This window comes from Mus musculus, chromosome 7 (genome assembly GCF_000001635.26).
Source record: "Mus musculus strain C57BL/6J chromosome 7, GRCm38.p6 C57BL/6J".
Taxonomy (NCBI): Eukaryota; Metazoa; Chordata; class Mammalia; order Rodentia; family Muridae; genus Mus; species Mus musculus.
The window spans coordinates 39,213,282-39,228,840 of NC_000073.6; the positions used below are offsets into that span (position 1 = coordinate 39,213,282).

General features: G+C 41.2%; 1 protein-coding gene across 1 annotated transcript; it reads right to left on the bottom strand.

Annotated features, from left to right (window-relative positions):
• Window positions 1-5,891: 5,891 nt before the first annotated feature.
• Gm6124 (predicted gene 6124) lies at window positions 5,892-11,690 on the bottom strand. Its single transcript, XM_001472000.4, has 3 exons — window positions 11,481-11,690; window positions 9,129-9,890; window positions 5,892-7,904 (listed from the first exon to the last, which is right to left on the bottom strand). Exons 1-3 carry the CDS (start codon window positions 11,485-11,487, stop codon window positions 6,091-6,093), a joined length of 2,583 nt encoding a protein of 860 aa, XP_001472050.1. The 5' UTR covers window positions 11,488-11,690; the 3' UTR covers window positions 5,892-6,090.
• Window positions 11,691-15,559: the final 3,869 nt, after the last annotated feature.

Sequence of the window (15,559 nt, forward strand, 5' to 3'; positions counted from 1 at the left end):
ATACTTGCTATGAAGTCTAGGTTGAGCTTGAAAGTGTAACATTCATGTCTGAGCTTCTGGAGCATTGGAATTTATAGTCTCTCTTATTGCATCCAATCCAGAAAGCACTCTAGGCATTTGGAACATTGGGTTCTATCACTGTATTAAAAGACAAAAATTTATTCCTGTGCCTGAAGATCTGGGACACAAAGGCCCAGCCCAGTCAGAAGCTAAGTCTATTTCACTTATTAGGAGTCTCTTAATTGTCTCTCTTCAAATATGTAGCATGACCTTGGTTATCTGCCAGTGTTTCCTGTGATTCTCAGATTACAGTATGATGGTGGGTTCCTCAGAGCAACAGTGATACGTCAGTTGCCTGATAACTGAAATTTTGCTTTTTACGGAAGATACACTCACATTGTCAGCTTCAGAAAGCAGTGTATGAATTATAATTCTTGTTTGCTAGAAAAGTACTGAGAACAATATTTGACACAGAGGGACTTAGCAAATGAAGTATATGTTGTTGCATTTGGTAAATTAAGTTTATCACATGGACAATAGAATGCATAATATAACCTCAGCAATCAGGAGGATAGAAAGCCTGAGGCCCTCTTAGCATACACATCAAGACCCTATCTGAAAAAGCTGACAAAGAAAAGGTTCAATTTTTTGATTCTTGGCATCTGTTAAGAGAGTTATCTTGGAGAAGGTTCCCCAGAATCTACATATTAATTTATTTATGTGTTCATTGATGTTCTGGGTTCATGTGTGATGCTTGTATAAGATGTCACAAGCCCTAGCCCTTGATTTACAGATAGATGTGAATTGTCATGTAGGTGCTGGGAAATTAATTTTGGTTCTCTGAAAGAGGAGCCAGAGGTCTTTAACCACTGACTCATATCTCCAGCTCCAGGAATCTACATGTTTTTAAAAAGGATTTTAAAAGTGTGTAAGTGTAAGTGTGTGTGTGTGTGTGTGTGTGTGTGTGTGTGTGTGTGTAAGTATCCATAGAGGCAGAAGAGAACTCCATTGGATCTGAAGTTACAGGTTTGGAGCCACCCACTGTGGGAGCTGGAAACTCTGGAAAAGCAACCAGTACTCTTGATCCCTGAAACATCTCTCTAAACCCAGAACCTGTATTTTTTTTTTGAGTTTCTATTTTTCATTCTAAATCTCTCTTAAAGTTTTCATGCCCAAAGTTGGCAAATATAGAAGTTTATACATACACACATTTACATATATACATCTTTTAAGTTTAGAGCTCAAACTTAATTGTTAAACTCTCTGTTAAAAAGAGGTTAAATGGCAAGAATACATATATAAGAATCAGGAAAAAATGAAATAACCCTAATGTATAACTCTTGCTTTTATGAACTACAACATTTTTGAAGCAAATCTCCTTGTTAAAGCTACTATAGCCTCGTATGATTACAAGGAAAGATCATATATTCTCTGTGGATTGACAAACTAGTTACGTTTTTATTAGGAACAGTCAATATCCAGTGGTTCAAATTCAGGTTAAAGGCATCCAGTTTACAGGATCATTAGAATCTGAAGCAAAGTCCTTCAGCTGTATGCCTTTAAACTGCTACTCAAACACATCACAGCAATGTTCGGGTTGTAGCTGAAGATTTTCCAGTGCACTGCTGGGGCTTGAACTCTATGCATTTTAGGTAAGCACACTAAAGTCAATTCGTTGTTGAGGCTACTGCCAAGAACATGGTCTGCTTGAAAACAGAATATATCACTGATCATCTCATGCTGGAATCCCCTCCTTGTGCAGATAATTACCGTGTATGCTAAGATGCTTCATTCTGTAATAATGAAGGTGGGCCTGGATTACCACAAAAGAGGAAAACTCCCGCAGAAAATGTTGTCAGAACCTGTATTCTTAAGGGATGTTCTCAGGTGAGGTGTTCCTATATAAGTGGAGTCCACTTATAGGTTAGATAGTCTTAGTTTTTAAGATGGTTATAGAAATATTAGTAAAAAAGAAACCCAAGTATATACAGAAAACATGCAAATATATTGAAAGTTTTTACAAATGGATGGGAAAACATCTTTTTGCTTACTTCAAAAATTATTTGATGAAAATGACATGTTGATTTTTTCCTTGTTATAGGAATCTACGGTAAAGTTCACAACTTGGAAATGCATTTTTCCATGAGTGAATCTATGAAAGTTGTTTCAGAATTTAAAGTTCAGTGACACAGTGGTTACTCAACGTACCTTTGGCAACTTGTTATGGAAAACTTGAAGGAGGACTGGCAAGATGGCTCAGCAGGTAAAGCTGTTTGCCATCCAAATCTGACCTCCTGTATTCGGTCATCAAATTTAACTGTGACACAGAAGGACTAACTTCAGAGAGTTGACCTCTGAACTTCCCACTCATGCTGTGGGTTTTGTGAGCCAACACTCACACACATAGCTGCCTACTTCAGTCAATGCCAGTGTGCTTTTAGAGCTAACATCTTGCTACATTTGTGAAGGATTCTTTTGTTTGCTGCCTTGAAGTCTTCAAGCTGTCTTATGGAAGACTGAAGAGCATTTTCATACAGAAATTCAAGAATAAGCTTCAGTTATTAAACAATGAATCTCTGAAAATCAGGACATGATTTGAATTAGGTACTTTCTCTTATGCCTTTTACAGTTATGTGTGTTTGTTGGCCTCTGCCACATCCACTGTCATCAGGTCTGACTGCAAGCACATTCACCAATTATTTTACATAGGGTGTCTATGTCACTAATTAAACACCATGACCAAAAGCAACCTGGGAAGAAAAAGGTTTATTAATTACTCTTAAGTATCCTGAGTCACAGTCCATTGAGGGAAACCAAGACAAGGACTCAAAATGGGAAGCGATCTGGAGGCAGGACCTGATGCAGAGGCCATGGATGAGTGATGTACACTGGTTCCTCAGCTTTTTTTAAAAAAAAATGATTTATGCATGTATTTTATATATGTGAATGCCTTTTTTATTTTTTATTAGATATTTTCTTCATTTACATTACAAATGTTATCCCCAAAGTCCCCTATACCCTCCCCTGGCCCTGCTCCTCAACCCACCGACTCCCGCTTCTTGGCCCTGGTGAATGCCTTTTTTAAATGCACACCAGAAAATGAAATCAGATCCCATTATAGATGGTTGTGAGCAACCATTTGGTTTCTGGGAATTGAACTCAGGACCTTGGAAGAATAGCCAGTGCTCTTAACCAATGAGCCATCTCTCCAGCCACACTCCACCAATTTTCTTAGGGGCTCTATGTCCATCAGCCTAGGAATGGCACCATGTAGAATGGAATGGGTCCTCCCATCTCAACAACTTATTAAGAAAATGCCCTGAAGTTTTGCTTTCAGCCTGAATTTCTGGAGGCATTTTTTCAATTGAGATTCCCTGGGCTCAGATATTTTTAGCTTGTTTCAAAGCTAAAGTTGACACAAAACTAGACAGCATACATTGAACACTCTCTACAGCCTTTTAGTTTCTTTCTTGCTGCACAATACCTGGCAGAAAAAAGGAGGGGAGGTTTATTTGCGTTCATGTTCAGAGATCTGTCCTGTATCACAGCAGGGCAGGCATGGTGGAATGGCAGAGTTAATAGCAGTGTGGTGTAGCAGTGGCTTCTCATGTCATGGCTGACCTGGAAAGAGAAAGGCCAGAACCACTTCTAGACTATAACCTTAAAGGACACTTCTAATTATCCACTTCTGCTAGGAAGGCTGTGTTTCCTGAAGGTTATGTAGCCTTCCCAATTACTACCACCAGCTAAAAACAAGTGATCAATGGCACTAATTGAGTCAAGAAATGGCAAACACTGTCAAGTTTGGAGAAAACTCTTCTGTATCACTGGTAAGGATATAAGATTTTACATCGTGTATAGGAGTTGTCACAGGCCCCAGAACTTAGCAAAACTGAGACCATGCTGGAAACACCATGCTGACCTTAGAATCCAGCATGTAGACCCCTACACTTGCGAAAAATGGCAACAAAGGCTTAACCGTCAAACACCTAGGACATAGTTCTTGGATCCAGGAAAAGCCCCTAAGTGTATTAGCCTTGCCTTTTTACTTCTATAGTTCTGCGTCTTGATAACTCTTACTGAAAACTGAAATGTGTCAGCTCAAGATATAGATTTTGTGCTTAAAACTCCAAAGTCGGGCAAGAAAGATAGCTCAGTGGTTAAGAGCAAAGAATGATCTTCCAGAGGTCCTGAGTTCATTTCCCAGCAAAATCATGGAGGCTCAAAACCATCTATAATGGAATTTGATACCTTCCTCTGGCATGCAGATGTACATGCAGATAGCATACTCATATACATAAAGTAAATAAATCTTTAAAGAATTGTCCAAAGTAGTGAGACTCAGGACTACATGATTTCCACAAGTTCCTGATGGAGCTGCTGACCAGAAGTACAGACTTTCTATTGACCTTTAAAAGTGTCCATGAAAGCAGGGCCTGGTGGTGCACGCCTTTAATCCCAGCACTCGGGAGGCAGAGGAAGGCGGATTTCTGAGTTCGAGGCAGGCCTGGTCTACAAAGTGAGTTCCAGAACAGCCAGGGCTATACAGAGAAACTCTGTCCCAAACAGAAAAAAAAAAGTGTGAGTGGTTGCTAGAATTACTACACAACAGAAACACAGTGGAGGGGAGGCTCTTCAAAAAATTAAAAATGAATCTAACTTATGGCCCAGGTAGTTCTACCCCTGGGTATTTACAAAAAGGAATTCAATTCACTATATTAGAGACATATTCGCCTGTCAGTGTTGATTGTAGCACACTTATACATGGCTCTCACTTTGCATAGCCAGAATATCTAGTTAGAGTTCCCTAGAGGAACAAAATTGATACAATGAATATCTATGGAGAATAGATCGATCTATCTATCTGTCTGTCTATCTATCTATCTATCTATCTATCTATCTATCTATCTATCTATCTATCTGAATGACTTGCAGGATGTGGTCTTGTATTACAGTAATAGTACAATAATGGCTGTCTAACACCAGTCCTGTAGTTATTCAATCCATGTGGCTATTTGAGCTGGTCTTCAGTATACATTGTCTGGAATCCTAAAGAATGAGGCTGTAATGCCAGTAGAGGAATGAACTGGATAGCAAGTGCAAGGACAAGCAAGCAAAGAACAAAATGCTTCCTAATCCACATTCTTTATATAGACTGACACAAGGAGGTTTGGCCAAATTAAAGGTAGATCTTCCCACCAAAGAAGATCCAGATTAATGTACAGTATGTGTACTTCAAATAAGTTAATAACTTTTAATTAAGAAAACCCCTCACAGGTGTACCAAATAAATTGAGTTTTAATTAATTACAATTGTAGTCAGGTTAAGACCAAAAACAGCTATTAATGTAGTCCACAGCAGCTACATTAGGGAAATAGCCTTAGTGTCAACAACAGAGAAGAGCATAAAGGAAATGTGCTGTGTAAACACAATGGGAAATTTATTCATAAAAATGAAATTATGTTGTCGACAGGAAAACAATTTAGTGGAGACTATCATGCCTTAACCAGGCTCAGTAAATTCTATTTTCTTCCATGTATGTGTCCTAGATCATACTTCTAGAAGTGAAATCCTGCATGAATATGATTCAGAAAATTGGAAGAAAATCCCTGTAGCATAAGATCGAATATGAGCTGTGTTGAGGGGTGAAAAATGTATAGGTTTATGGAAATGGAAGGAGTGTGTGCTCAATATTCAGTATGTAATTCAAGATATACCATGTCCAGTGAATGAAAAACTGGAAAATAATTTTAGCACAACTGTAGAATTTTCTAAATTGATTTAATGTTGAATAACTATTTCTTAAGTTTATATTCGTATGGAATATAATAAAAACAAAATCATCACAGTTAAGAGAAACAGGATAAACTAGCCAGCTTAACATTATATGGCAATTTTACTAACTATTAAAATTCATGTGGGTATGTTTTTGTCTATCTATCTATATACTTAGTCTTCTATATTCCTGCACATGTACTTATGTATATACATATTTACATATTTTTCTTTACTTTTATACATCTGCATCAGTGACTGTATCTCTTCAAGTAAATGTCGAAAAGCACTTTGTTGCATCAATCTGGCGAGCTCTTACATTGCATAGCCATAATATTGAGAAATTTCCATATCCCTCTCCCTCTGAAGGAAAATCTGCAGTTTCCCAGTAGAGGGGTTCTTGACAGCATTCTCACGCTCTTGTTGGGCTCTCCTCTTCATGGCCTCCCTCTCTGGCCTCTGCTCTTTTGTGATGGGTTGTGAGACAACTGGTCCCAGAATGTCGACTTTCTTCCATGGAATGGGTTGGCCGCTGAAGTCATGCAGCAGATATTGGGTTTGAGGTTTGGGAGGTGATGGTGCATTGTTCCTGGCAGCAGAAACAAGCTCTCTCTGGAATGATGTGTGAGATGATGCTCTGTATGGTACAGGCCTCGAGGTGGGCAACTGGGGCACAGCACTAGACTGGTTGGGGTTGCTTACATTAGGTCCAGTGAAACTGGAGGAAATTGGAGGAGCTGGCTTGGCAGAGGCTTTTAAAGATGAGCTCACTGGAGGTGGTTGGGCTGGCCTGAGAGTGGTAGGTTGAGCTGAGTGAGAGTGAGGCTGCACAGGGTAAACTGCAGTGGGCCTGCGTAAAGCCAGGGAAAGGGGCTTTCTAGAAGCAGGTCTGGATTGAGGCTTGTCCAGAGTTGGAAAAGGCAGAGGAACTAACTTGACCTTCCCAGCTGGGGGCAGCTCATACTGGGATGGAGATAGACAATCTTTGTTAACACTGCTCTCTGCTCTCTGAACTTTCCCTGGGCTTTTGGGAGGACCCTGGCCCTCACCTGGCATGTTTAACACTGTTGTAGTAATTGAGCCTGAGCCTGGACCTGAATCTTTGTTGCTGGTGAAGGTTCGCAGATCTCTGAAAGATGAGATGCCAGTTTTCTTCTCAGTCTTTTTCCCCAGTGGGTGGAAGACCTGCACAGACTCCAGCATGTGCATTGCAAGGTTGGTTCGAGGCTTCTTGAAGCTGTTTTGACTGAGCTCAGGTGGGTTACTCTTCCTCTTGGTCTTGGGGATGGAGGGCTTCTCTTGTGGTTTGACTCTCTTCCTTGACTGCTTAAGCTCCTCTGTTTTCTTGGACTTTTTCTCTGGTCCACTTGTTCTTTCTTGCCCCTGTTTTCTAGCTCTTCTGTTCTTGTTGGGGCGCCCTTTGGGAGCTTTTCCTTCTGGGTGCTTTGCCATGTTGTCAATAGCCATGTCACTGGCCCCAGCAACACCCACAGCCCCCTCTCCCTCCACCAGGTACCGGTGCTGGATTTTGGACTGAGGAGCCCCCTCAAGCAACTCAAAGGATTTATGTTTGTTCTTCCTCACCTGGTCAGATGGGCTACTGGTGACTCTCCAGTTTTCACAGGACTGATCTTGGTCTATGTCTGTGAGGGTGTTTAGGAGTTGGGGAAGTTGAATGTCTGCCCCAAACCTAGTGATGTCTTTAAAGTCGAAATTGGATCCAATCTCCTTCTCTAGCTCCACAAGCTCTTTCGGAACCATGAAGATGCATCCCAAATGGGCATTATCAGAATCAGGCTTCTGACTGAGGTTCTCAGTGTCAGTGCAGTGCAGAGGCTGCTGCAAGTCAGGGTGTTCCAAAGTCAGGATTGGTGTGTCTTGGTTTTCTTTTGTGCCCTCTTTTATCTCAGGCATGTTTTTGTCCTCTGGTTGTTCCAGGCTTGGAGCTGTAGGCAAGGCCAGGAACTGTGAAGGACTGTAGATGGGGGCTGTTAATGCCCTGTCCCCGTTGACAGCTGGTGGCCTTATCTGGGAAACCTGGACACTGGTGTTGCAGAGTTCTGGACTCTGCAGCTGACAGTGTGTCTGGCCTGAAGGTGGCAATCCCAGGGACGTCTCCATTTGAACCACTGGATAAGAGTGAAGGAAGAAGTCAGTGCCTCGGGTAAATGAGATGCTCCCCACCCCAACCCCATTTCATAGACCACGGCATTTGGCCCCTGCAGCAGTGGGAAGACATTCCTATGAGCTCTTGATGAAGAGCTTGGATGCTACCTCTGTGGGCAGACCGATGGTGACTGCTCTGTTTCTGCAGACCATTGCATGTCATGCTTTCTCAGAGATTATTCTTTTCCTTCCTGTTTGTGTGGTTTGTGGAGGAAAACCCTTATTAGGTCAGTTACCAAATTACCTGGACGTGTGCTCCTCACTTTCCTTTCCCTTGTCTTTATTAAGAGCGTCTCTCATGTTCGTGGAACTTTCCTACTAGGTAGGTTGTTTGGTCCATAATTTCCAAAAACTTACCTGACCCTTTGAATAATGTCCTTACTCACATGACCCCAGAATCTTGTTTTTTTATGTAGGTTTAGGTATCCAAACCCACCTAGGCACTCCTGCAAGGCAAGCATTTAAACAACCAACGATTTTCTCCCACCCCATGTCTCACAATCTTATAAGTGGAATGGAAAATGGAATGAGAATTTAAAATTGTTGGGCTTGGGTGAGACTCAGTATTAGAGAACATGTCTACATGATGTTATGTTCTTGGACATGGGTTACCTCTGCAGTACTACAGCAAAAGAAAAACAAAACAAAACAAACAAACAAATAAAAAATGAGCAGGCTTAGCCAAATTAGAAATCGTACCTTGACTATGCCATACTTTCTATAATTTTAAGTGTCAGAAATTTCCAGAACAGGCGCTGAGAATCTGGGAGGAATTCTTCCTCCAGGAGAGATTCTGAGCTACATTGCTCTGGAGGTTTTCAACTCATGGAATATCCCATGTTACCAAAACATTTCCTCAATGTCTTCTAGACACAAGGTCAATGATAGGTCAGGAAGGGGTCTATTGCAGTGTATTGGTGGATAAGACTGATTATTCTGTATAGTTAGTTACATGTGTGACTATGGTGTGCTCCACGGATATCATTTAATACAGGATGGATGCTACTCACTGTGGCCTTGCATTCTCTCTTTTGATAGAGTCTGAAGGTGGTGGTGGAAAGCCAGAGCTATACTTAACCTGTCAGGAGACTCATTCTCCCTCTGTGTGGACTGTCCACTACTAAAAGGTAGAGGTCAAATTCTTTGGCGTGCTGATCTCACTACTTCCCTCCTGGATCTGTACTCACCGGGAAGACTGTTGTCTGGCATGGATTGAGCAGATGTGGAATAGGAGAAGGCAGAGGTAAAAAGTGGTATTTGGATATTCCTTGGCTGAATCTCCTTTAGCACCATCAACATCTCTGGTTGGAGCACAGAGGTCTGACTCCCAGGGTAAGACACAGAGCCATGGGGCTGTAAACACTGCCCAAATTCTCCAGCTATCAGAGGACCTAGGATGTTGTGCTCATAGTAATAGACCTGGCTGCCTTCCTGGTAGGAAGGTGCCAGGCTGTATTCTTGACTTGGCATCTGCGGTGGTGTGATCTGGACAAAGCTGGCAGGCAGTGTTGGATAAAAAGGAACTATGACATTGGGATCTAAAATTTTATCACACTGGTTTGTCACAGCCAGGGAGGAGAGTGTATTGTCCTGGTCAATGAGGGTCATATTGAATTCCTGGAGTGCATCTTCCCTCCTATGTGTGCTTCCAGTGCAATCCCACTTGAGAGCACCTGGATAGGAGGGTGCCAAGGTGGAAATCTGGCTCTGCTCCGTTAGCACTGTCAGCATGGTAGTGCCAGCATGTGGGTTAAGATAGGCATTACCCATGAGCGGCTGGAAAGAAGTGCTGGATGCTGATGGTAGAAGCCATGCTGAACTCATATCTGGGGTGGAGACCCTGGAAAAGTTGTACACCGTTCCTGCAGGCTGCATGGAGTTGCTCAGCAGAGGCAGAGAAGGGTGCAGAGTGCTTTCTGTCCCAAAGAAAAGTGAACTTTGGGAACTTTCTGTAGAGAGGAAGAAGACAGTGGGAAAATGGTGAGGTTGATGTTTTCTAGGTTACTGTGGGGAACAGTGCTATATCCAGTTTGTACTGGCTGTGACTGACTAAGACTGAAGTTAGCTCCAGCATCCCAATTGCAATTGCTCATGTTGATTCTTGGCTCTAGCCATAATGACACTCCTTTGATGAGCTACCTGATCCTTCTCTGTGGGCATGGAATTCCTGGTTGATCTGGTTCAACCTTTGCTCCAACTTAGACATATTCCTTCTTTGCCCTGCTTTGTCTTGCTCTCATACCTGCTGTGACATTGCCTCAAAACTCTGTCCTACAGTAGCTGTGTTTAGAGGTAGGAGAGCCTTAGATAGCTTCTCAAGCTACTGCCTTTTCCCTGTCCTGTGCACATCTATGTAGAGAGACATGGACTCTTTACTTAAGAGTAGGCTGTACTTGAAATCACAAAAACCAACCTGCCTCTGGATCTGACATGCTGCTATTATAGTTGAGTGCCAGGAACACCGAGCCTATCTATACTCTGTTGGTATTTTTGTTTTTTAAAAATTACATATCAGGGAGTTTGTATATGAATATTCTATTTACTTAATTTACTTTGCTACCTCCTCCTTTGTCCCTCTCACTCCTGTAACTGATGATATCTTATATAACTCTTAAACACCTGTGTGTTTATGACTTTATGTATACAACCTACTGGTCACATTTCATGGTGTGTACTTGTGTTTACGGCTGACCCTTTGGGATTTGGTAACCTATTAGAAGGTTGGTCCATGAATAACATTTACTCTTCCTCTGTTCCTGTTAATTGCATGAAACTTTTGTACAGGGGAAGCCTTGTGAAGATTTTCCACCTGTGTCAGTTAGTGTTGTACAGAGAACAACTGAGTATGGAGTTCTCAGCCCCAACTGATAGTATCCAACACAAGCAGTGCATACAAGAATTAGAAAACTCTGCACAAGATGTGGTAAAATCTGGGAACCAGAGTGGGATAATATTTTCTATATATGACAGTGAACTTGTGCCGAGAGGAATCTTAACAATATGGTTGCCTAAACAAGGCTTGGGAAATGAAAATGCCTTGAGCCTTTTGATTTGAAATGTGTGATTCTCTGCAACATTCTGTCCCAAACTATCTTTGTGTTCTTTTAAGATCATCTCTCTAGGTTTGACTCCTTCTATTTCTCTGTTTTCTAGCCCTTCATCTTTAAACTTTGGATTTTTTTGTCCCCCAGTTCTTGTGAATCTGTCTTTCATGTAACAGCTGCAACATTTCTTTCACTAGAAGAACTACCTTCGCAGAGTCTAGCCCCCTCTTAGTCTCTCCCACATTCCTTCTCTTTTAAGATTCAACAGCACCGAGCACAGACCATAGTAACACTGTAATCTCTCTGAGGTGAATAAAGAATCCTTTGAGAGTAAACTGTGTCTCTAAAGTCACATTCTTAGTAAGAACAAAAGTTAGTATGACTTTCAACGTGAGATATCTATATCCATGTAATCCCTGGTATTCTAAAGATTTGAACATATTCTAAAAATTAGGAGAGTTGTGATCAAAAATATTTGAAAGTTGCTTTCCTTACCTGACATGTTTAGGGGGGGCTCTGTATGGGGAGTAACAGTACTCCACCCCACAATTGAACCAGATAAATGGTAGTCTTTGTCTGATATGCTGACCAAATCAGCGAGTGTGTCCAGTATCAAACAGAGCTCACTGGTCACTGGTCACAGGGTACCTGTAATGATCCAAATTTGTTTACAGGCAGTACCATGGAAACCCCAGGATTCTACTAGGTGCTGGTAGGCTAAGAGGGAGAATGATGTCATAAATCAGTCAGCAGCCAATGGGAAGGACAGATTCTGAGCTGCAAGAAAGGATTGAGTGAGCAAGATAATAGAGAAATAGTAGCCCTGAATGCTGAGATAGGTGCTGGTGAAAGGAGGTAATCTTCATGTGGCTGTTCCTTTTGCCTTGCCTTTTAGCTTAGGAAATCATGTCAGCGTTTCTTACCAGATTCATGGACTGGTATTAGTAATGTGCATATGATCTGTCACATTCCAACAAAATGTATCCCATCAACACACATTAAACATAGGGATAGTAGCCTTGTGCAGGAAGGAGAGGGTCACCTAGGTTGAGGCAACTAGGTTGAGCAACTGTTTTTGAGTTGTGAGCTGTCTGCATCTGTCCATGAACAAAGGAAGAGATCAAAGGGCTCCTTTGTGACTATGTTGAAGGGCAGGGCTGAGTGCATTGAAAGCACCTTGTAGGAGATTGTGAATCCCAAGACTGTGGCTCTTTTCCGGTTTCTTGTCCAGGAATCTTTTTTTTTTTTCTACTTCTTTATTTGGCTATTCTGGCCTAGGTTGAACTCAGATCCCGGTTCTCTCCTTTTCATCCCTGCTTTGTAGCCTTTGATCCTTGGACCAGCTTGCTCCTGCATCCTTACACTAGAGTGTGATAGCACAGTAAATTTCCCGACACAGTAGTCTTGATTTTGTCTGGCAGATGCATGTAACATGGGTTCTGCACTTATCAGCAAACTACAGAAGGACTGATGATGAGGCTGACTGCATGTGTTCCCTCTTTCAGCATTTGTTGCTGTTCTCCTGCCCACATTCTGCTTCCTCTGGATATTTTCTCTACTCTTCTTTCATTTTCCAGAGCAGGTTTTTCTCTTTAACTCATGTTGTTTTGGATCTGACTGTGTATCTCCCTCCAGCCTCAGACTCATGGACATTCTTTATGTCCATGGCTTTCTCTCTGTAGAATCATGATTGTGAGCTACCAAGTCTGGGTGTCTTAAAATGAGAGTGGTAGTTACATTAGCTTCTTCCTCCTTGCAACAGACTCTGTAGAATCTTGGGCTTCTAGCAATGTCTGCCCTTCTTGGATCTGAGATCTGCCTAATGCAGAGTCAGTGGAAGAGGTAGAGAACAAAAGAAGGCCTTAGTTTGTACAGGGTGTTGGACTAAATGGAAAAAGAAAGTAATGTAGGTATTTTGGTTTATTTTTCAATAAAGAACCAAACTTTTCACCATCTCAGGTACCTTCATGCACAGGAATGCACCTGGTATTTTGTTGATACACAGAGAATTCTGTGTCTTTCTTCATTTTATCCTATGTTGCACCTCCCATTTTTGTCACTCCCTGGTAAGTTCATAGACTGTTATTTGACATATGTCTAATATGAATTTATACACATTTTGTATTCTATCTACCTCACAAAGCATTAACTAATACAACAGTGTTGATTAGTTTTTTTATTAAAAATTATATTAGAGCCATTTTAACTGTCCTCCAGCAGTCACATGAGGTTCTAGAATGTTTACTCAGGGTCTTTTACTCTGAGCTAGTGCTGCTTCATGCAGCTGCATGTCTAGTTCTGTACAAATGTCCCTCCATATAGACAGTGGAAAGATGTTTAGTTCTAGACAAATTTCTGCAGTGAGAATCTCATTTTTTACATGATGTCAGAAATGAGATTCACTCCTCTTCTGTCAGCTGTTAAATAATTTCACACATTTGCCAAGATCATGCTTGAAAGTATGCTCCTGGTTGTAGATGGCACAGGGAAAAAACATTGCCCTTCTGTAGCCCTGTAGACCCAAGATGAGTATTGCCAGGACTCTGAAATTAAGTAGATTGAGAGAAGAGATAGATGGAGAAGAGGAGGGAGAGGAAGAAGGAAACAGAAAGAGAAACACAAGAAACACATGCTCACAGTGAGAAAAGAGGGGTAGATACAAAGAGAGAGAATGTAACTTGTACGTTTTAATCTCATAGTTTCTGTTTATTCATTTAAAATTTTGTACACTGATTCATTTACTTTTCCCTTTTAGAATGTATCCTGATTTTAGATTCATTCACCTCTACATTCTTGCTCATGCCCAACCCCTCACTCCTCAGTTTCCCTTCAGTTTGCATCTTTCATTAGGAAAGAACAGGCTTTACAAGGACAACAAACAAACAGAACCAAATAAAAATATACTGAGAAGGAGGAAATCTATAATTTCAAAGTATAATATGGCTAACTGATAGGAGTAAAAGAGGCCCACGTGCAGTCATCAAAAAAAGAGACCTACTTGTCCTCATAGCTACTGTTCCCATAAAAATACTAAACTAATATTGAGATGATATATATGCAAAGGACCTGTTCCAGACATATGTAAGGACTGTGCCTACCATTTTAGTGTCTCTCAGCTGGGAAGAACTTTTATTTTTTATTTTTTTTTTTTATTCAGAGGAGCTTGTTTACTTGTCTACCACACCACCTGGCTCATATATTCATTTCACTTGCTCAACTGTGTGCTTCACTTAGATCTGAGGGAAGGCATCTAATGGAGACCTATCCTTTAGAATTCCTCTCACATGATGTCTGGCTGTTACCTCAACTGCTTTCTAAGAATTTCTCTGATGGTGGAAGGTTAAGGCACTCAACTAAGAAGTATAGCAGAATATTATCAGGAGTCATTTAATTGATATATACTTTGGTTAAATGAGCAGGTTTTTTGTTTTACCCTATGTCTATAGGCTATCTAGTTTCTGGTTCTTGGTTACACAAGCATTGTTGACTATAGATTCATTCTTGTGGAGTAAGTCTTAAGTCAAATCAGAAGTTAATTGCCTACTTCCACAAGGTCATTGTTTCCATTGCCCTAGAACATTTTGTAGGGATGACAGGTTGTAGGCCAAGGGTTTTTTTGTTACTGGTTTCCATGTTTCTCTTTCAGTGTCCTATGCATCAGGAGTCCCTAAGCATTGCAAGGGCACTAAAATGTATTGGTGAAGGCTCCATGTTGCCACCCACCCAAACTCTTGATGTTCAGTGAGTGTGTGGATGTTATCTTCAGCCATGGGGCCTTCTCTGGTGATAGATAGCACCCTTTTGTCTAAGTAACAGCCTGGTTTGTTGAACTACATGGGACATATGGCCAAAACCTCAACAGAATTTTGTGAAGTTTTGCCGTTTGACGTCTTACCAGCACAAGAAATGGGATAAGACTTTATACCCACCATTAATAGAAGGCCTTATTTAGATGCCCTTGATCAATTTGTGGAATGTCCCCCTCAGTGGGTTCTCATATCACACCCAAAATAGCCTCCCTGTACCTGTGTTCACTTCCTGCACTCTCCTCATCTATCCCATATCCGAATCTACCATCTCAACCATAATTTCCATTCCCAAACAACACTTTATACCTTTAGAATCTACTCTGTTACTGTACAACCAAGAGACACATGTGTTCCTCCATCTGGACCCCTCTTCATTACCCAGCTTCTCAGGATCTCCTGATTGTAGTACATGCCTTCCACAGGTGTCTTTATGGGTTTTCATTACCTCACTCAGGATGGTTTGGTTTTTTCTAGTTCCATACATTTTCCTGCACATTGCATAATATATATTATTGTAATAGCTGAGCATGACTCCACTGTGCTAGCATGACTGTCCTTGTTGGATGCGTCATCCATTTCGGTATTTGACCAAGAGTGGTATGCCTGGATGTGCAGGTAAATCAGCTTCAACGTACTTTGGAACTATCTTTTTAATTTCAATAGTGGCTGTACAAGTTAGCATACTCGGTAGAAATGGAGTCTTTCCTCCGCTCCACATCCTCGCCAGCATGATTTGTTGTTTTACTGATCTTAGGCATTGTAACA